This window comes from Notamacropus eugenii, chromosome 4, assembly GCF_028372415.1.
Source record: "Notamacropus eugenii isolate mMacEug1 chromosome 4, mMacEug1.pri_v2, whole genome shotgun sequence".
Lineage (NCBI taxonomy): Eukaryota > Metazoa > Chordata > Mammalia > Diprotodontia > Macropodidae > Notamacropus > Notamacropus eugenii.
In genome coordinates this window covers 17,958,105-17,979,266 of record NC_092875.1, presented here as the reverse complement: position 1 = coordinate 17,979,266, position 21,162 = coordinate 17,958,105, and the positions used below count along the sequence as shown (strand labels likewise).

At 53.2% G+C, this 21,162-nt stretch overlaps 1 protein-coding gene across 2 annotated transcripts in view; it reads right to left on the bottom strand.

Moving 5' to 3' along the window:
- Positions 1-10,518, bottom strand: part of MN1 (MN1 proto-oncogene, transcriptional regulator) — a 65,085-nt gene extending 54,567 nt beyond the window's left edge. The window contains exon 1 of one of the 2 annotated variants that reach the window (XM_072600077.1): positions 6,421-10,518. In XM_072600077.1, the coding sequence (XP_072456178.1) occupies positions 6,421-10,303 (3,883 nt within the window). In that variant the 5' untranslated portion in view covers positions 10,304-10,518. The remainder of the gene's footprint in view (positions 1-6,420) is intronic. The other variant, XM_072600078.1, reaches the window with a different exon arrangement.
- Positions 10,519-21,162: the final 10,644 nt, after the last annotated feature.

Genomic DNA, 21,162 nt, shown 5'->3' with positions numbered 1-21,162 from the left:
CATCCATTATGAATTATTTATTAAAGATGTATATTTCCTAACATCAGAGTATATCGTATAACTTCTTGGCAAGGATGGCAGCATTTTCAGTAACCATTAAGAGGCTTTGTGGAAGTTTAAATACCTCTGTCAGGCAAACCAAATCATATCAGGGATCGGTGAATGTCGTTGCTAGAAAGAGAAATTAGTTTACAGATAAAGCCTCACTCCTTTCCTAGAAACCTCAATAAAAGAGAACCTTTCAATAGTCTAATGTTTCCTCTGCTTTACTGGGTCCGAAGGGAACTTGGGAGAAATGGAAATGAATTCATATTAAGGAAGGAAATCCCCAGGGTCAGCCCCTCGCTCTCCACATATGTGTGTATGTATATATGTATACATCGTGTGTACATGTGTATACATATATGTGTATGCGCATATACATGTATGTATATATGTATATAATTATTATACAAACAATGATAATAATAAATATTGTACCGAGCTCTGTTTAAAATAAAAGCAATTGCAAAAATCCAGTGGCAGATGAAAGAAAGGGATGACTTCCACACTGCCCTACCTCCCTAGCTTTAAATTGTCTCTGTCCTTTATTAATATTTATTGGAAATGGATAATTGCAGATGTGTGCGGGGTTGGGGGGTGGGGTTATGCTGGTTGGCTTGTCTGAGAGACAGGTTTATTACTGCAGTGAAATATTAAAGAGCCACGGAACATCAGGAGTAGTTCTGGGGACTGGGTTGGTTAAGTGACAACAGGATTCCTGTCCCCCTCCCCTCCTCTCCCCATAAAGGTACTAGGGCCTGATCTGTTTACATCTCCCCTGATTAACACCTGTAAAGGTTTATGTTACACAGTTCTCTACTACACATGCCATAAGGAGGCAGGGATCTTAGAAATTCTGATGGGTAAAAAATAATAATAAAAGAAACTAAGGTGCTCCAAAGTACCTCACTTCCTATCATTTAAGTATAATTTCAGTTGGCCTTGAATTTTCAAACCTTCAGTAAAAGCTTTCAAGAGAGACTGCAGTAGCGGGGAGGAGAGGGTGGGAGACAATTCTCAGAAGACTTTCTAAATAAATTCATAGGTTGTGTAGCAGGGAACGGTCCTTGGAGCTTATGCGGTGTAATGCTGCTGATTTGACAAAGGAAGGAAACTGAGGTCTAGAAAGGGGAAGGGACTTGGCCAAGGTCACCCAGGTAGGAAGTAGCAGAGCTAGAATTCACCTCCCCCAGGTCCTCTGACTCCCAATTCAAGGCTCTTTCTGAAACAATCCAGGTGCCGATTTCAGAACTGTCAGCACTGAAGGATGTCCAGCTAGCCTGATGGCGCTTTGATTGACTCAGAGGTGGGAGACTGGTACAAACATAGGGCTATCCTGATGGCACTCAGATGAGGCTCAGTTGTTTTAAATTTTCCCTCTCCTCCCACCCAGGGGTTTTCTGCTTTGGAGTCAGATAACAGAAGGAGGCAAGACCTCCTCTCAGATCAATGTAAAACTGTTCTTGAAAAGGGGCCGCCATCCACAGAAACCGCACCAGTTAAGGAGATGGAAGAGAGTGTTTGGTACTGCTTCAAATTTCTAATCCTGAAAAAGTCCCCCAGGCACTTAATAAGTGTGAATTTACTCTAGATCCCATGAATGTAGGCTGTCTTAAAACAAACATGCCAACGATAAAAAAGGGAGGAGGAAAACACCCTTCTCCTTCCTTCCCCCCACTCCATGAAAATCTGGGGATTCAAGAATCTAATGGTGTTGGCCATTTTTCCATCTGCCCTGAAATCCACCAAAACCAAGCATCTTCACAGAAAGGGATAAAAAGGGAGGGGGGAGAAAGAAAGAGATTTTAAAATATAAAGAGTTCCCTTCTCCCTTGGCAGTCACAATGTTCAATCACAGAAGTCCTTAGAGGCACAAACCCATCTACAGACCCCCTAAGCCCATTTTTCAAAGTCTGTCTTCCAAAAAGCAGGGTGAGTGCATTTCAAAGTGGCCTTGGGATTTTTGTTTCCAGCTTGGGACATCTGCAACTTAGGAACTACTTTTCCAAAATGAACATTGTGGCTTTCTATCTTGTTTAATTTTCTTTTTTTTTCTAAGACCATCAAGAAAGCCATGACAGAGAAGGCTTTACATTATTGAATCTCATGGGATGTTTGGCTTCAGACTTTGCAGGGCTGTAAGTCTTGGTACAAGTTCCCACCACATCTCCCGCCTAGAGTAAAGACATGAGAACCCATAGGAGAGTCTGGGCACGTCTCAGGAGTTTTATACTCCATGCCATCCGGAAGAGTTATTTGGGCCTTCCAGCCTGGGTGTGGATCATTTTGCTAAACACAGGACTGGTATTTTGTCACCAGGGAGGGAAGAATTCCGAAACGGTGTTAATATTTAATCATTCCAATGGCTAAGTATTTTATAGCGGGTGACAAAATAAAGTAGGTACTTTTCCTTGGAGGATGAAGGGTCTTCTCCCTTCTAAGCCTCGAATGCAAAGGTTGGGGGATGCAGATTGGCATCTTTTCCCTAAGCAACAGTTAATTGTTGAGAGAGGGCCCACAGATTGCTTATAGGGTAGTTGAGGTTTTTGTCTGTTTTGTTTTGTTTTAAGGACCAGTCCTGACCTTCCACCTCAAGAAAGACTCCAATGAGTGAGAGAATGGCTAGCCCCAAGATGCTTGTAGGGAAGAACTATCGGGGAAGGCTATCTGTAATGAAAGAGGGAATCTAGCTGTACAATGTAGGCAGATGGGGCAGCAGGCTTTCATCATAATGAAAAGTTTAATCTTTCTTATGTACTGGCAGGGAGGGAAAAGTGAGATCTGAATGAGATACCCTGGAAGGCTTGGATGGTGGGTTGAGATGAACCAAGGTCTGACACAAACCAATATTCCAGGCTTTACTGAGAGGAAGGTTCAGCTTCCTCCTTTCCCACATCACAGAGCAAGAGACAAAGAGAATCAAGGGACTGGGGGTCCCTTCCTGCCCGCTGATGTTCACTGGCTAAGCTCAGCAGCTCTGGAGCTAATCCCTGAGGACAATGCCAAGGATAGGACCCACTTTTCCTTTTTTTGGGGGGAAAGAGGATAGCGGTGGAGTAAACCAATACCAGCAGATTCTCTTTCCAAAAATAAACACCTCAATTCCAGGCAAGAGCCATTTCTTTAAGGACATTTCTCCCATCAGAGGTCATTTCATTTATTTTTCCTACTGAAACCCAAAAAAAAAGCTTTTTCAGGAGAAAAGTCCCTACAAAATCAGTCTGTCTTCTCACTCTCTGCTCATTCCACACAAGGTGTACAGAGAAGGCAGGAAAAGATATAAATGACCATAAGGCGGCTATTTGAATTTATCCATTTAGTTCTTTGTCATCTCCCAAGCCAGCCTGGATTTTTAGAACTTTTTTCCCCCACACCTGACTCCCCACCACCACCATTTTTGCCAATCTGCTTTTAATGATTTGAGGGGAGGAGGACGGGGGAGGGGCATTTGTGCCAAGGTAGAAATGACAGGAGCTGTGATTTGTGCTAACTAGCTATTGATCCAGCCCAATCGAGATGTTGTGGACAAGAAAATAAAGGAGAAGGGGCCAGGAAGGACGCTTGTGTGCAACTCCATTTAAAAATGGAAAAGAAGAGAGGAAGGCCCCAAACAAAACCAATTTATGTCCTTGCCTGGGTGAAGCCTGAAGAATACTGATGGGCACCAGCGGCTGCTGTGCATGCTAAACACGCCCGGCTCCAGCTCCCAGGGAGAGCGTCCTGGGCTGGGCATTAAACAGGAACAAAGACGCAAACGGCAGGGACCGACCATTCACGCTTCAGAAAGCCCGAGGAGGAGAGCCGGCCCCCTGGAGCTGGGAGCTGGGAGATCTCGGGAGTTGTACTGGGCCACCAAAGTCCCGTTTTATCTGTGCCTTTTACCTAAGGGCTACCCTGGTCTTCAAGTCCCAGCCAACAGAACGGGGAGGCTCAGGAAAAGGGAAAAGCAGCTAAAGAATGAGGAGAGAAAGGAGAGGGAAAATAAGGAGGAGGAAAGGGAGGAATAAAAAGAAAGAGATGAAAAGGAGGAGGAGGAAGAGGAAGAAATATGATGAAAATGAACAAGAAGAAGAAGAAAGAGACGAGGAAGAGAACTAGGACGAGGAAGAGAACTAGGAAAAGGGAAAGGAAAGGGAACTAGAAGAATAGGACAGAGGAAGAAAATAAGAAAAAGGAAGAAAGGAGAAAAAACAAAAAGAAGGAAGAGAAAATAGTGAAAGAAAAGTGAAGAGAATTAAGGGAGGAGGAAGAGATGGAAAGCAAAGGGGAATGGAAAAAGCAAGAGGGATGAAAGGAGGGAAAGATAAGAAAGGGAATAAAGAGGAGAAAGGGGGAAAGGAGGAAAGGGGAAGAGGGGGAAAGAGGGATAGAAGTCAAAGAGAAGAAGAGTGAAACGAGAAAGAAAAAAGAAGATGTAGCAAGAAGGAGGGAGAGGAAAGAAGAGAAGGAGCGGGAGGAGATGATAGAGCAGCCACAGGAGAAGGAGGTAGACAGAGGAAGCAAGCTAGGTCCTGGTCCAGTAAATAGGGCGCTAATGAGAAAGACACAATAAAGGCAGCTTTAACCAAGCTACTTTTTGGCTGGCTGACAATACTCTGATGAGTGAAGAAGATCTTGCATATTTTTTTTAATTATGATATATAATTTTAAGATGTCATTAGCCTTAAAAAAAAAATGACTTCATTAAAATAAAACGGAAATCTACAGGAACCGAAGTCATCTTTAGGTTAAAAAGAACAGTTATCACTTTAACTCCAATGGTTTTCCATTTAAGGTCTTTTTCCTCCTCAACTTATAGACTCATAATGGCCTCTAGACACTGGGAGACCTATAATGGAAACGAATGCCGGAATTAAACATCTGTCACCCCCGAGCAGCTCCCTAGCGACAAACCCTCAGCCCTCTGAGCCTCCCAACAATATACGCCCAGTATTTTTGCCCTAGAAAAGTTTGTCACTTTCAACCACCTCCTCTTCTCTATGGGCCCCCCTCCCCAGAAACAAAAAAAATATTTAAAAAAAAAAAAGCCAAAGGAAATCCAGGGACTGTCGTGGGAGCCCTGACAGGTCTCTGGATTCTCAATGAATATAAGCCAGGATGGGAACAAGAGACAAAACAGCTATTCATTATAAGAGCAACTGTCAAATTAGGGAGGGACTCAGAGATGTGAACAAGGCCTTACAACTTCCTTCCTTCCTTCTTTTCTTCCTTTTTCCCTCTCTCCTTCCTTCCCTTCCTCCCTCCCTTCCTCCTTTTCTTCTTCCTTTTCTCCCTTCTCTCTTTCTTCCTTCCTTTCCTTCCTTCTTCCTTCTTTGCTTCCCTCCCTTCTTCCTTCCTTTCCTTCCTTCTTCCTTCTTTGCTTCCCTCCCTTCTTCCTTCCTTTCCTTCCTTCTTCCTTCTTTGCTTCCCTCCCTTTTTCCTTCCTTCTCTCCTTCCTTCCTTCCTTTCTTTCCTTCTTTCCTTCCTTCCTTCCTTCCTTCCTTTTTTCCTCCCTCCCTCCTTTCCTCCCTCCTTCCCTTACCTACTCAGCTCAGGACACAGATCTGTAGGCAGGAACATAAATGCCAGCCATCATTTGAGGAAGGGGGAGTTTGAAGGCGGATGGAGGTAGAAAGTAACACACACACACACACACACACACACACACACACACACAGAGAGCTATTCCAACCTCAGACCAACCTGTGCACTGCTGTAAAAAAGGGTAGGGTCTCTGCCATGACTTGGGAAAGGGCTTGGCAAACAATCCTACCTCCACCTATGTGCAGCAACCCCCTAACTCCTGCAAAAGTTGTTCCTGAGTTGACAGAGGGAGGGGGGAGAAGAGAAAGCCACTTAACCTGTCCAGGCCAGAGAAGACTCTACTCCAGCACTTACTGCTGCCCCTCTGGGGCCTGACGGCTGGGGGGAGATTCGCTATTAACTCTTCCTGCTTCCTCATCCCCCTACCCCCAAGCACAAACTAAGCCTTTTCCTCATAGTCCCCTCGGACGACCAGTCCCTAGGGCTGGTCCACAATTCACCCAAAGTGGGGTGGAAAGAAGAGGAAATTCCGTAAAGCTAAACTGCAGACAAGGCCTGTCTCCCACAGGGCAAATGAGGGTGGCCAGCCTCCTCCAGGGGAGCCTAAAAGTCTATGGGGCTCCAAGGGACTCCAGCCCAGAGAGAGTCCCTAGGCTTCCTGGCAAGCCTCTGATGTAGCCAGATCGAAGTTGGAAGGCAGGGAAGGCCCTCCTTCCCCTGCAGGATAGGGGCACCTGCCCGGGTGGGAAGAGGGGGCCTCCCCAGGAGCATGGTGAGAAGCTAGGCCTCCCAGCCAGACCCGGAAGGTAGAACCGGCAGAGAGAGGGGTGAAGGGGGAGGAAGAAGGCACGGTACCTCTACCTTCTTTGCTGACTGGGTTCGGGGGCTTGGACTTCTCCCAGGGCGCCAGCGTCTTGTCATCCTCCGGGCCGTCCAGTAAAGCCTTCTCGCCAGGCATGTACCAGGTGGAGCTGTGCTCAGCCATCAGGGAATCCAGGTCTATGGTGCTCATGGAGCTCTTGACCGCCTCGGGGCAGCAAGCGCCCAGCTCGCTGTCTCCGTTCTGGCCTCCAGCGCATTCGGCCTTCTTGCCGCCGCCGCCCGCGCCGCCCCCGCTGCCCCCGCCCTTGGGGCCCAGCGGCTGGTCCTCCGAGATGCTGAACTGCTGCCGCTGCAGCTGAATCTGCGCCTGGAGGATCTCCAGCGGGTGGATCTCGTCCTGCGGGGACGTGCTGCTCGTCGGGGTGCGGACCTGCTCTAGGCCCGGCGTGCCCGGGTGGGCCGCCCCGCTGCTGCTACTCAGGCCGTAGCTGTCTGGGGTCGAGGTAGAGGTAGTGAGGAGGCCACCTAGGCCCGGGGCCCCTTTCTGTCCGTGCTCCCCGGCCGGGCCCCGTGGGATCTTCGGAGAGCCAGTAACCAGGGGACTGCGGCTGGGCTTGGCCAGGGCCGAGGCCGCGTTGTCAGAGCTGGACGACACCTCGTCCTCGTTGGCGTAGCCCGTGCTCACCTCGTCAGCGAAGTCCCCGACGTGTGGAGAACTGCCCGCCGACTTGGCCCCGCTCTGGATCCCGCTGTCCAGGGACGACATGAGGTCGGCTTGATCGCCCAAGAGCAGCTCGGCCCCTTTGCCCCACGACGGGGAGGTTAGGGCCTTGTCGTGGGGTGTGGGCGCCCCTCGGGGCTCCCCGCCTGAACTTCCACCGGGAGGGCCAGGCGCCGCCTGCTGCCCGGGGCTCACGCCCGAAGCCCCGCTGTCCGCAGCAGCCGCAGCAGCGGAGAACTTGTCGAAGAATGTCCCGGGACTCACGTGGCCACTGTCCCTTTTTCTGCGGCCCCGACCCCGCCCTCCTCCTCCCGGAACCGGTTTGCCGTCGTTGCCCGACGTGGCCTCAATGGTGTAGTTGGGGGAAAGGCTTGTGCCATCGCCTGAGGCGGCCGGGTTAGGGGGACCTGGGGCTTTACCGCCTCCGCCGCTGGTCCCTCCCGGGCCTCCCGGCCCCGGCCCCCCCGGCGCAGTTCCGCTGGGGAAGTAATCGGGTCCCGTATTCCCCCCGCTGCCACTGCCGCCGCTGCCCGCACCGCTGCTGCCCACCGCCCCGTCGGAGTCGGTCTGACTCAGTTTCCTCTTGCTCTCGGGCTGGTTCTTCTTGTTAAAGGTCACGTTGAGGTTGGGTGCCCCGAGGCTGGCGATCATGTTTTGGCAGGCAGTGGAGAGGGCGGCCAGGCAGCTCTGGCCGAAGAGGTTATCCTTAGAGTTGGGTTTGTTGAAAGACCCCAGACTCAGGGCGCCCAGTTTGCTGGCCGAGGCCCGCTGGCTAGGCTGGAAGTCGGGCTGTGGAGGGTAGGTGCTCCCGCCTCCGCCGCCCCCGCCCCCGCCGCCCGGGGAAGCGCTCACGCCGGGGTTACTCAGTGGGGTGGCCTGCCGGCTGGTCCCGCTGAACGGGAAGCCCGGCTGGCCACCCAAGGGAGGCGCCGTGAAGTCGGGCGGTGGTGCCCTGCGGTCCGAAGGGGTGCTAGGCAGGCCCACGCCAGCCCCGGGAGACTGTAACTGGCCAAGGCCACCGAGGCTGCCCCCGAACTGGGAGTGCAAACCGGGGGAGTGAAGGGCAGGCACGTGGCCTTCACCGGGCATCCTCAGCGACTCTTGCAATCCTAGCCCAGCCACCCCCGGTCCCCGGAAAAGCATCCCAGAGCCGCCCTGAGCCAGGCCCAGTTCGTGGGGGCTCCCGTCGGGGGGCAAGTTAGAGCCACCCAACCTGCGAGGCAGGAGGTCTCCCGGTGGCGGAGGAGGCGGGTGGGGCCCAGGGAACCAGGCGCTCTCTTGTGCCAAGTGAGGATTCTGCGGGTCGAAGTTTCCCATGCGCCCAGCACCCCCGCCCCCGCTGCCGTTGGAGCCCCCGCCGCCGCCCCCGCCGCCCCCGCCTCCCTCCCTCTCAAAGTTCGCCTGAGCCAGACTGGCCACCGGCCCCGCGTGCACCAGGCCACTGCCCGGCCCTACGTCCCCGGGGTGGCTGAGTGGCGGCAGGCCGGGCTGGCGCAGCCGCTGCTGCTGCTGCTGCTGTTGCTGCTGCTGCTGCTGAGTGCGGGACGCCATCTGCTTCATCATGAGGGCCGCGTTCTGGCGCTGCTGCTGCTGCTGCTGCTGTTGCTGCTGCTGCTGCAAGGCCTGGGGGTCGGGGCCCGGATGCTGCAGAGCTGGTCCCGGGGGAAAGGTGTCGGGCACAGGGGGTGTGAAGTCTCCCGGCAGGCCCGGGTAGGCCGAAGGGGACAGGTGGTTGTCCAGCGCTCCACTATGCAGGCTGCCATTCCACGAAGCGCAGCGGTCCACGGTCGGGGTGCTGGGGAAGTCGAACCTCGCCCTCTTGGCCACGTTCAGGTAGGGAGCATCGAAGTGCTGCAGCCTCTGGTTTGGCGCCTGTGGCGGCGCCGGCGGTTGCTGCTGCTGAGGAGCAGGGGGAGGCGGCGGATGCTGCATGGTAAACACTGGATCAGAATAGGGGTGCATGCTCCTGTTCTCCAGTCTGTGGATGGGGTATTCGAATTGGGCATGCTGGTTCGGAAGGATGGGCCCACCGTCCTGCAAGCTACCGCTAGCCGGGTTGGCCTCAGCCTGGGGCTGTCGGGGGATAGCCGGAGGGCAAGAGTTCTGTCTGGCCAGCAAATTCGGCTGCTGCTGTGGTGGAGGCGGCTGCGGCTGCGGCTGCGGGGGAGGGGGCTGTGGCTGAGGCGGCTGCGGGGCCTGTTGCATTAAGGGATGCCTGACTGCGTTAACCCCGGCTTCCATGCCCACTGACATTTTCCGGGCCCCTCCAAACCTCTCGAAGAACACTCCGCCACCATGCTGCTGCTGCTGCGGATGAATCTTAGACATGGCCACCATGCCCGGGGCCCTGGGCAGGGCCGAGGCTCCCGGGAAAGCTCCCCCGGGCACCTGTCTGCCAGTCCCGTAGTGAGGCAGCTGGCCCTCGGACTCCGAGGGAGAAAACACTGGCAGATCAAAGTGTCCAGAGGGCCCGTCACCAGGGTAATTGTATTCCAGGGACTCGACGCCCCCTTGGTTGGCCATTCTGCGCGCCTCCAGGCTGTGGGAATCCGAGCTGCTGGAGGCTGGGAGGCCGTGGAAGGAGGCCGCCCGGTTGGGGGACTGATCCAGGGGTAGGCACGGGGCAGGTACCGCATGGCCCGAGGGTCCCGAGCTGTGGTGCTGGAACTCGGGGATGTTGCCAGGCCTCTGCTGCCCGAAACTTTCACCCCCCTGGGTCTCCGCCATGTGCTCGTAGCCCTCAGCGAAGCCAGGCTGGTTGCCTAGGCCACCACCACCGCCGCCGTAGCCCAAGAGCCGGCCTCCGTGCAAGCAGGAGGCACCGGGATCAGGACCCGCGAAGTTGCCGCCGAAGTGGGGGTGATGCTGGTGAGGGTGGTGGCCGCCGGGGTGGCCGTGGTGAGGCTGCTGGCTGCCGAAGAACCCATGCACCGGCTGCGGCTGCAGGCCCCCAGCGTGCAGCTCGGAGTGACCTCGCCCGTGGAAGCCGTAGGGCTCCCCGGCCATGCCCATGTTCATACCCAGGAGAGGGGGCTCTCCCAGGGCGCTGATGGTCGGGTCTGCCGGCCCCCCCGCGTGAAAAGCCGGGGCTTTGAAGTGGCCGTTCATGCTCAGGCCGGGTTCGCCAAAGTTTCTCTCGCCTTGGCCAGCGTTTCTGTTATTGATCGGAGGCTCAAACTGATCCAGGCCAAACATACTTTCGGGGGAGAGGGGAGAGGGTCAGGGGGCGGAGGAGAATCAATAGGGCATGACAGCCTGTTTCTCCCCACGCGCCTCCTGCCTGCAGCTCGCTGTGCCCCCCGGACCGGCGCTCCAAGGCGGCTCTGGGCGCGCTCAACTGGGTGAGGGCTCAGTGCACGCCGCCACCTCGCCCTGGGGCCGGAGCCTGGGTCGGGGCCGGGGACACCAGGGGTGAGGGCGGGGGGGGGGGGGGGGCTGGGTGGAGGTCTCCTCTCTCACCCAAGATACTGCCTCAGCCGGAATCCCGCGTGCAGGGTTCACATCTTGCAGAGTGGTAAGGCCTCTAGGGGGAGAGCAGCCGGCCACATGCCCCGGGCGGTTCGCACGGAGACGCGTGGGTCTTGGGAGGGGGGAAAGGGGGACGGGGAAGGGGCGGGGGAGCCGGCCCTGGGGCCGCAGCGGCTCGGGGCAGGAGGCTATCAGGCCCTCGTACGGGGACAAAAAGTAAAGTGGGGGGGTAAGGGAAAAGGGGGAGGGGAGAAAAGGCAATCACCTTCTCAAGTCCAAATTGCTTGGGGTCCGGAGAGATGCCGCCTACACCCCAGGAGCACCCGCTGAAAGGCCCCGCGAAGGGAAGTCATTCAGAGCAGGCTAGTGCTGGAGGACGGAAGGTCCCCCTCCCGGAGTCTCCGTAGCCCCTGCAGTCCAAATATTCGCTGACTGGGGTGACTCTGATCGGCCCCCCCACTCTCCCCCAGACAGCGCGGTCCAAGCCGCCTCTGTTCTAGGGGATCCGGTTGCTGGAGGCACGGCTCCGCATGGTGAACGTGGGGACCCCGATCCGAGTTCGCGGCAGAGCTGGGACGTGCCGAGGTAGTCTCGCACCTGGGGCGAGAGGCTTAGGGCTGCTGGTTCTGCGGACTGCTGGGCTCGTGTGACCGACCCAAGGAGCTGGAATTGGGGGCACAGGCGGACGTCCGGACGCCTTCCTCTTCCTGGGACTGGATGCCCAGGGCTCTGGGCTAGCAGGTCGAGCGCGGTGCAGCACTCAGACGCTCCGGGTGCCAGACACCCCAGCCGCCTTGCCTTCTTCCCCTTCCGTACTGCAATCCCTTCGCTCGCTTGCCTTGCAAAGTCCCCTTGCCTTTCTCGACCGTTGGTTCGGGGCTCGGAGTTAAGCTGCACTCGCTCGCTTGGCTCCCTGCTCCGGCTGCTGAGGGGAGGGGCAGAGGTGGCTCTTGGGCTCTCCGCTGCCCGGCCTCTGCCCCGAGGTGCTTCCGAGCCCCCACTCCCCTTTTCGGACTGGGAGGGGAGAGAAAGGGGGGTCTGAGGAGGGGTGGAAGAAACAGACCCAATGAGGGGGTCTGTGGCGCGCTGTGCTCTTCTCTCTGGGCTCAGGGGAAAGAAGGAACCTGGGGCCTTCTCTCCCCTCTCCCGGCTGGGGGCGGGGGGGGAGGCCTCGGTGTGGGGCGCTCCGAGGGTCTCCCTCCGCTCCCCTCTCTCTGTCTCTGTCTCTCGCCCTGCGCTCGGGAACCAGCAACAAGTTTTGCATTTCAGCAATCAATTTCAGCCATTAGGTCTGCGCCAATCAGCGGGACGCGAGCTCCGGGCCTGGGGCGGGGCTCACTCTTAAGGTGGTCCGGAGCTGAGGCCGGGTAGCCAGCCCCCGCAGAGAGCCGGTGCTTCCCCCCAATACACCCCACCCCTAACCACCACCCCCCAGTCACTGCCAGTATCCCCGGTGCCCTCAGTACCTCGGGCCTCTGGGGGCCCGGGAGGGGTTGGGGGTGGCCAGGGAACGGGGCGGGGGGGGGGGGAAGGGGAGAGAGTGAAAGCAGGGGACTTACGAGAGGAAGGAGGAGGGAGAGATGGGCTTTGTTCGATTTCCCGTGCGGTGCCCCCCCCCACCCCCTGCCCCCCATCTCCTCCCCACCGCCACTGATCCGAAGCAGGACTCTCCAGGCTGGCTGGGAGTAGGGAGGGGGACGGGGAGGGGGACCGTGAGGGAGAGAGGTGGGCGGCGGTTCGGGCCGAGTGGTGCGGGACGCCTAGACAATGGGGTCGGGAGGAAAGCCCCGGGACTGGCCTCGGAAAGTCGCCAAGTGGTGGCTGGAAGCGACCTGCTAGCCCAGGCCGGCGCTGTCCCCTGGAAATACAGCGCAGGGCTGTAGCCCCGGGCGACCCCGAGGTCCTGGACTTAGAAAGGAGCCGACTCAGCTGCGTGCGCCCAGGGATTGCTACCCAAGTTAGCCAGTCCAGCTGGGGCGGGGGCGCATTTTCCCGTCCCAAGATGAATGTAGAGGCAGCAGCCGCAGAAAGGTGGGGGGTGGGGGAGGTACGCGAGAGTGTTGCAAAGAAACACCTTTAAGTTTGGGTGCCCGAGATCGATCCCCAACCCCTTCACTGGGGAGTTAAAAAATCGCTGCCTTTTCGGGATCCTTTTCCCTAGTCACTCGCTGGCCCGCGGCACTAGGAGCGGCCCCTTCGGGTACAGGTCCGCAGACCTGGCGAGGATTGGGAGCAAGGAAAGGCTGGGCCAGGGCAGCACGATCCTCGGCGAGACTACTGGGACGCAGCCTAGCCCCTGACCCCGAAGTCTCCGGCACAAAGGCGCAAAGTTCGGGCCTGCTGCCCGGTCGCTCGCTTATAGCGCTCCGTGAACCGGGGTTGTGCTCCAGGTCCGATGCCTGGCCGGATCTAGGCCTCCTTAAGAGCTCAATTAGTCCAGAGGGGCCAAGGAGTGGAATTGGGTTGTGATACCAGAATCAATAGGTGTAATTTAATATCTTCTCTGCTCTTTATGAAATATTTATCCCAATAATCTTAGTTAAAATGTTTAGCTCTTCTTGATCTCCACTGGGGCTGAAGGCTGCCCGGCAGTCAGTGGTTGGAGGTGATAGGACTGGGGGGATGGGGGGAAGGAGGGGAGAGAGGCGGGGGGGAGAGACAGAAGAAGGGAGGGAGAGAAAATCCTCCTTGCTGAAGATAGCAGCACCAGGCCCCTGTCACTACGACGCTCACATCCCTGGAAAACTTCTCTTGAAATGTCCCATGATCTCTATTAAATCTCAATACAAATTAAGCATGGTGTATAAAAATTTTCTCCCGTGCCCCCGGCACCCACTGAGTCCCACAAGGGTTTATCACTCAGGTCCGTCCTGTGTGTGGAATCCGAAACTGAAATCAACGTTAGCAAAAAAAAACCCCAGTTGGCTCGGGAGCCCACTTCGGTTCAAAACAAACGCTGTCTCGAAAGCCGCACAAACCAGAGACCCATCGGGCGCTGGGGCGATCCACAGGCGCCCTTCCCTGGAGGCTGCAGCGGAGAGGGTCCCGGGGCTGATCTCCGCTGACACCTGGAGCCCGAGGTCAACTGGCCGAAGCTAGGCCGCAGAGCCGCCAAGTTTCCTCGGGGAATGACTTCGGGGAGGCGGGCAGGGTGAAGGGGAGCACAGTTTTACAACTCGAGGGGAACAGAATACTAAATGCGCTCCCAAATTCACCTCAGGTGCCGGTGCTTCGTGAGCGTCCAGAGATGTTTCTTTACCTCCTCGCCCCCACCCCTGAAATTAAAAATGAAAATCACCTCGCACCCCAAAAATGAGCTCCATAAGTAAATGGCCAGAAGAGGAATTTGTCCTGGACGGCAGAGTTTTAAAAGGATTTTTTTTTGCAGGGTCAGGATGTTGAGCTGTGATTAAATATTGATTTCATGTAATTAGTTTTCATGTGAACTATCCTCCTTGCTGATGGCTTAGAGATTTCAGAACTGGGAAAGAAAAGGAATCGGACGTGGAAGTTATTCTTTAGTGCCGTGACAGGAGACTCGGCCCGGGCACAGGGAGAGCGCCTGGGTGGGAGGGAGGAGCCTATGCAGGCCTAGGGAAACCAAGATAAAGGGACAAGACCCCGGCTGGCGGCGCTAAGGCCCACCTTCCCACCAGTCTCCCCTACCCTCTCGCCCTCCACCCCCTGGTCTGGCAAACCTGTTAGAGTCCCAGAACGCAATCTAGGGATAGGAGTCCGAGCGACCCAGAACCTGGGAGAGGGGGAGGGGATGGTGTGAGTGTGTGTAGTGAGTGTGTGTGAATGTGTGTGTGTGCGTGTGCGCGCGCGCTCACGCGCGTATGTGTACGTGCACAAGGGCCTCTGACAGGGTGGGCGCAAATGGTGGCCACATGCCCCATGTCCAAGCCTGAGTGCCCTAGTCTGTCTGTATCTACGGAAAGAGCCAGGCTCCGAAAAGGCACGTGTGAGCACGTCTCCATCAGGTGTGTGTCCGTTTCTCCCGGGTGTAGAAGGGAAGAAGAGGGGGTATCTCGGGGTTCCTAGAGGAGAAAGAGGCCCGAGCTGAGCGCCCATGCCTGGTGCCTGCTCTGGTTAGATGGGGCCACGAGAGTCCGAGGGTGTGCAGGGGGTGGAGTGCCCCAGATAAAGGAGCTGGGAATCCGGGGCTGTGTGTACTCAAGGAGACTGGGTGAAAGTCTTGCCATCTGTCCATACAATCAGAGAATCTCAAGATCTTGTGCGGCTTCCCTGGGTCCCCGAGTGGCTTCCTGTCCATTGAGAAAGCGGGTGTATCCGGGGAACATGAAAGCCTGCGTCACCGCACGCCGTGGGTGGGCTTCCATTTAGGACACATTTTTATATGGCTGTCACAAGGTGTGGGTCTCTCTTCTTTAAGCCTAAAGGTGCGCTTCTTACATTCTTGACTGTCCCAGAGACCCAGGTGAGCATTTGTGAGCGGTGCCTCGGTAGGTATGTGTGTGTGGAGAGAGAAGGGGTGGAAAAAGGGAGGGGGGGAAGAGAGAGAGAGATAGAGAGAGAGAGAGAGAGATAGAGAGAGAGAGAGAGAGAGAGAGAGAGAGAGAGAGAGAGAGAGAGAGAGAGAGAGAGAAAGGAGGGGTAGGAAGGAAAGGAAAGAGAGATTGAGAGGAAGGAAGAGAAAGAAGGGAGGAGGAAGGGGAGGGAGAGGGAGAGGGGAGGGAAGGAAATGTAGAGGGATGTAGGGTTTTTGTTTTGTTTTTGCTCTGACTGTTGATAGCTGATGTGTTATATTATGTGTATAGTGTATGTTAGGAAGTAGCATAAATTAGTAAAAGGTGTGTTATGCATGAGAGGGGTTTGTGTGCCGGTAAGAAGAGGTGAGAGTCCTGCTATGGACTGCTGTGCATGATGGGGATGGTGGGGATGACTTGTGGATATTGGTAAGGGCTGTATTAAGTTGGTGTTGTTAGAGTGCCGTGAGGGAGGACTTTGGGTGTGTAGCTGTCTGTATTGGTTAGGGGAGCACTCTGGGTTGGTTAAGGTAGTGTGTCAGTAAGAAGTGTGTTAAATGAGCAGGGGCAAGTTTTTGGTTGTTAGGGAGTGCTGTGTGTATTAGTAAGGACCGTATTAATGGGGTGTTAGTGAAGCAAGTGTATCAGAAAGACAGAAGGGAAGGGGAGATAATGTGGGCATATCACTGTATTGTAAAAAGGGTGGTATTAGGGATTGTGCTAGTGAAGGGGTATATGTGTTTGTTACAAAGGCCTATGTGTGTTAGGAAAGTGTGTGTGTGTGTGTGTGTGTGTGTGTGTGCGCGCGCACGCGCGCTCGTGTGTGTGTATGGGGTCTTTTGGTGTGTCAGTAAGGTGATGGAGTGTGGTAAGGAGGAGGCTTGGGTGTTTGCTAAGAGGTGTGTGTTAAGGTGTGTTTATGTGTGAGTGAGTGTGTGTGTGTGTGTGTGTGTGTGTGTGTGTGTCCGCCCGCCCTTGCGTGTTCAGCCACTAGGCTGACCGAGATTTCTTTGGAACGGACACAGTGCCCCCTAGTGCCCACATGAAACCCCAGCCCCGAACGCAGGAAATCAACCAGGAGGTGCCCGCTGCCTCTGAGATCCTGTAGAGGACCCTGCCGCCGCCCAACTTCCCCCCATAGTAAGCTGGGGCAGGGCAAAGCGGAGGTGTGCGTGGGGAATGGGGTTGGAGAGGAGGCCACTTGGGTCGTGGCAGTGCTCCCAGGCCTTGGGCACCCCAGCAGGAACGAGAGGGGAGCGAGCAGCTGTAATGCGTCCCCAGCCCCTATGCAGCCCCTTCTGGATCCCCTAGCTTGCGCCCAGAACCACCCCCGAGCAAGGACAGACCTGGCATATGGTAGGCCATTCCTACAGGTTTGGCAGGATCTGGGAATCATATTTCGAACTGGAAGGGGCCTTAAAGACCGCTGAGAAGAGTCCTTTAGCTTTACAGATAAAGAGAGTGAATCCCAGACAGGTTAATGACTTACCCAGGGTCACACAGCTAGTAACTGTCAGTAGTCAATAAACATTCATTAAGTGCCTACTACGTACTAGGTGCTATTTGGGGTAGGATTTAAACCCAGTTTCCTGATTCCAAGTCTAGGGCTTTAAACCACTGTGTTACCCTGAAATGGACTGGTTCATGGTATTTGCTTTCCTAGTAGGCTCTTAATTAATGCTTGTGACTTGACTGATTGATTTGATTGATAGCTCCAGAGTTGTTTTTTTAATCCAAACCTGAGGACCCAGCAGCTTCCAGACTAATTCCTTCCCCCCAAAAAAACTAGCCTTGGGCAAATCATTCAACAAGCATTTGTTGAGAAACCACTGTGTGCCACATAAGCAGTTAGGTGGCACTGTGGGTAGAGCCTCAGACTTGCAGTCAGGGAGAACTGAGTTCAAATGTGATCTCAGATACTTACTGGCTGTGTGACCCTGGGCAAGTCACTTTACCGTATTTGCCTCAGTTTCTTTATCTGTAAAATGAACTGGAGAAGAAAATGGCAAACCACTTCAGTATCTCTGCCAAGAAAACCCCAAATGAAGTCACAAAGAGTAGGACATGACTGAAATAACTGAACATGTATCCCAAACTGTGGTAGACATAGCCTATAAAAAAGACAACCACACAAAAAAATCCTATCCCTGCCCCCTAGGAGCTTACAATCAACTGAAGGGATACAACATGTTCAATGATAAATAAATAGATATTCTGAACATGTGTGCATGTATGAACACAGGCATGCTCATGTGTGTATCTGTACATAATGTGTGTGCATATATGCATGATTGGATCGGACCTCTGATTTCAGTGATATAGGGAACTTCCCAGTAAGTATGCTGCTTCTGCATGGACACTTCCCTGTAACTCAGACAAGTGTTGCCTCTAGTACCCAGAGGGTAAGTGATGCCCAGAGTCACACAGTCAGGGGCAGGATCTGACCTCATACCTTCCTCACTGGGGGAGCAGATTTCTATCCACTACTTGGAATCTAAAGACCTGGCCGTGGTCCTGTCTCAGGCCCTCGCAAACAGTCTGCCTCCTTCCAAGAAAATAGTCAAAAGGAACTTTCTTAGAGCACTTTGCAGTTTACAAGTATCACCTCATTTATTCTCACAGTAACCCTGGAAGGCAGGTGTTACTATCAGCCCCCTCCCTTTTTTTTTTTTTTTTTTACAAATGATGAAACTAAAGAAAAACTAAGAAACTGAGACTAAGAAAAGCTGCCCAGCTATTGAATTGTGCCAAATTTGAATTCAGGGCTTCCTAACTCCACATCAATCCACTACAACATGTGACCCACTGCCCCCCCAACCCCAATCAATGTGAGCCAGAGACTGCAAGAGAGCACCCAGCTGGAGATCCAGATGAACTTCACTACAGCGTCCTGCTGAGACAGATGTAGGCTCTATGGAAGGAAAAATTACCTAATTAGAGCCACCTCAAAGTGGGATAGGCTAAACCCCTGAAGAGTGGGTTCCCTTCTGTAGAGGCTTTCAGACAAAGGCTGCATGAACACTCGATCAGAGATCTTGCCAAGAGGATTCTAGTTCTTATAAGGGTCAGATTAAGGACCAGTCTGCATATTTCTTCAATGCATTATCTACTGTGTGCCAAGCAGAGTGCTAGGCATTGAAGTTAGAAAGACAAAAGAGAAACATTTCCTCTGCTTAGTGTTGATTTTGTCACAGGTAAATATAAAAGGAGACTCAGGAAAAATGCAAAATAAAACACAATTTTTTGAAGGGGAGGGGTACTCTTGGCGACCAAGAATGGCGCAAGAGGAGGAGATGATGTCATTAGAGATACCAAAAAAGAGGTCATGTAGCAAGTTCAAAAGATAATGACTGGAGAACCTACATGGCACTCCATTGGTATTTCCAAAACATCAACCAGTCTAGAGGAAGTCCACAGCCCATTGGAGCAGTCCCTTGTGGAGGATTTTCGTGGGCAACAATGCCATAGGCAGGGCTATTCTTTCTTGAACTAACCTCGCTAGTACTCACACATCAGCTCTGCTCCTACCTAATGTCTGTGTGAGCCTAACCCACTAACCCTCTCTAGAGCCCTAAGTTGGCTCATCTGTAAAACAAATGGGTTAGACTAAATGACCTCTAAGGTCTTTTCCAACTCTGGGGTCAGAAGATATGAGTTCAAATCCTGGCATTTAATCTTGGACAAGTGGCTCAATCTCTGTGCACCTCAGTATCATCATTGGTAAATGAGAGGTCCCCTACAGCTCTAAATCTATGATTTTGTGAATTATAATCTACTATACCTCTCACCCCCAACTCCAGTGACAGGAAGCTCACTACCTCACCACCTAAGGCAGACCATTTCATTGTTGGATAACTGTCAACATTAGAAAACGTCCTTACTTTCAGCTACAATCTGCTCCCTGGAGCTTCCTTACCCACCTTTACCTCCTTCAATTCACCATCACTGGTCCTGATTCTGCCCTCTGGGACCCCAAAGAATAATACTAAACCCTGTCAACATTGAGATCCACTCCTCTCAGATGGCAGACAAGACTAGGGTTCAATTTCATTTCCCCTAAGAAAAACTGCCACTCAAGGGAAAATAATAATAATAAAGCTTCATCCATTAAACATCACCAGTCACACAATTAGTAAGAAAATGCAAAAATTCAGCTCAGTTCATAATTATTCAACAAATCTGTTCAGAAAGATTTTCTCTCTCTCTCTCTCTCCCTGCAGCAATCAGCTTGGTGAGCTCATTACCACCAAATCTCGGCAAAGCTAGCTCCGTAAACTTGCTGAACCAATTATTAGCAAAAGCTCTTTTCATCACACCGAGTCCTGTAACATCCCCTCACTGCCCTCCCCACCCCTCTTCTCCAGGCTCCATCGCATGTCAAGATGAAATTCTGCCGGGACGTTTGTCAAGACCTCTCTCGACACGATCGTCCTAACAGCGCATGTTACTGGGGCCCGGATCTGGCTGCCTGACAACCGGGAAACACGACACGAGCTATAAAAAGGGGCCGATTCCATTCACAAGCAGCCTTAGCAAGGGCTGCAGTCCCTGGGTCCCGGGGGGTATTTTTCCACGAGACAGAGACCGGAACTCCGGAAACTGAGTGCGAGTCCCTCACCTTGGGACCTCAGGCAAGTCCCTCAGCCTTTTTGCTCTCAGTTTTCTTTTCTGTAAAATTGGGTTTTGGAATCTAAGGACTTGGATCCATCACTAAGTACTCATGTGACCTTGGGGAAATCGGCCTTAGTTTTCCCCATGCTGTAAAATGGGAGGGAAGAAGTAGATGGCCTCAGAAGTCTCATCCAGTTATGGGGCATGGACCCTAATTGCACCATCTACCTCAAAGCAATAGATCTAAAGAAAGGGACCGTTTTCTGTGTCATGGACCCCTTCTCAGAATCATATTTTTAAGCCCAGGGCAGTGATAGATTCCAGTAATACCTCCTGGAGAATTTCATGAGCTTGGAGGGAAGGAAATAAGCATTTATGGAGGGTTTGCTACATGCCAAGAGGTTCATAAATATGACTTTATTTTATTCTGGGAGGTAGGCATGACTAGTATTTCCCCTCTGCAGAGAAAACTGAGACAGACAATAAGTGGCTTACCTAGGGTCACACAGCTGGTTAAGTGCCTGAGGCTGGATTTGAACTCAGGTCTTCTGACTGTATGCCCTGTGATCTCCCTACTGTGCTATCTAGATGCTTGGGAATTCTGAGCTGTAGTAGGTGCCTCTACAAAGTTCAGTATTAATATGTTGCACCCCCAGGAGTGGGGAAGGGAATTGGGAAGGTGGGTTCCAGGAGGCCTAAGGAGGGCAGATTAGTCCAGGTGGGAAAAAATGGCACAAGTTAAGGCTGTTGAGAAGAATAGTGAGATCTGTCACTGAGTAGGCTCTGCTACTCCACCCTAGGCCAGATGTGGAGACTGTCTTAAAAAAAAGGAAAGAATAATGTTTATAAATACAAGAAATAAACTAGTAATAGAGTTATTCATTCAACTTCAAAAAGAGGTGGCAGCATAGAACCATGGAAGGAGGATGTGAGTTCAAGTCCCGCCTAGATACACCTTTACTGTGTGACCTTGAACAAGATTTTTCACAATTCATTGACTCCAGACAAATTGTTAGGACTCCTAATAGCTGACCATTGCTTAGAGAACATTTCTCCCAGAACCTTTCTCACTCCCAGCATCGCTGACCACTGACCACCAATGACCTGCTCAAGGCACTTGGGAAATCAGTGACTGAATCTAGATGCCAGCTCCCCAGTCCTGCCCCCTTCTCATCCTCTGGCTCTCACTTGAGTGCCTCTGCATTGGGTATCTTCTACAGATGCCAGAAATGTTGGATCTCAAAATCCAGGTGCAGCAAGCAAGGCTTGAGGCACAAAATGTCAGTAAGTGCCTTTGCCCCTAGAAGGCAGTCTGCTAGAACTCAGCACCAGATCCTTCCTTCAAGAGAGAGAAAATAAGACATATATGGCCAAGCCCTGTGGCAAGCAATTTTTACAAATATAATCTCATAATCCTCACTGATCTGATCCCCATTTTACAGATGTGGAAACTGAGACAGGCACATAGATGAGATTTACCCAAGG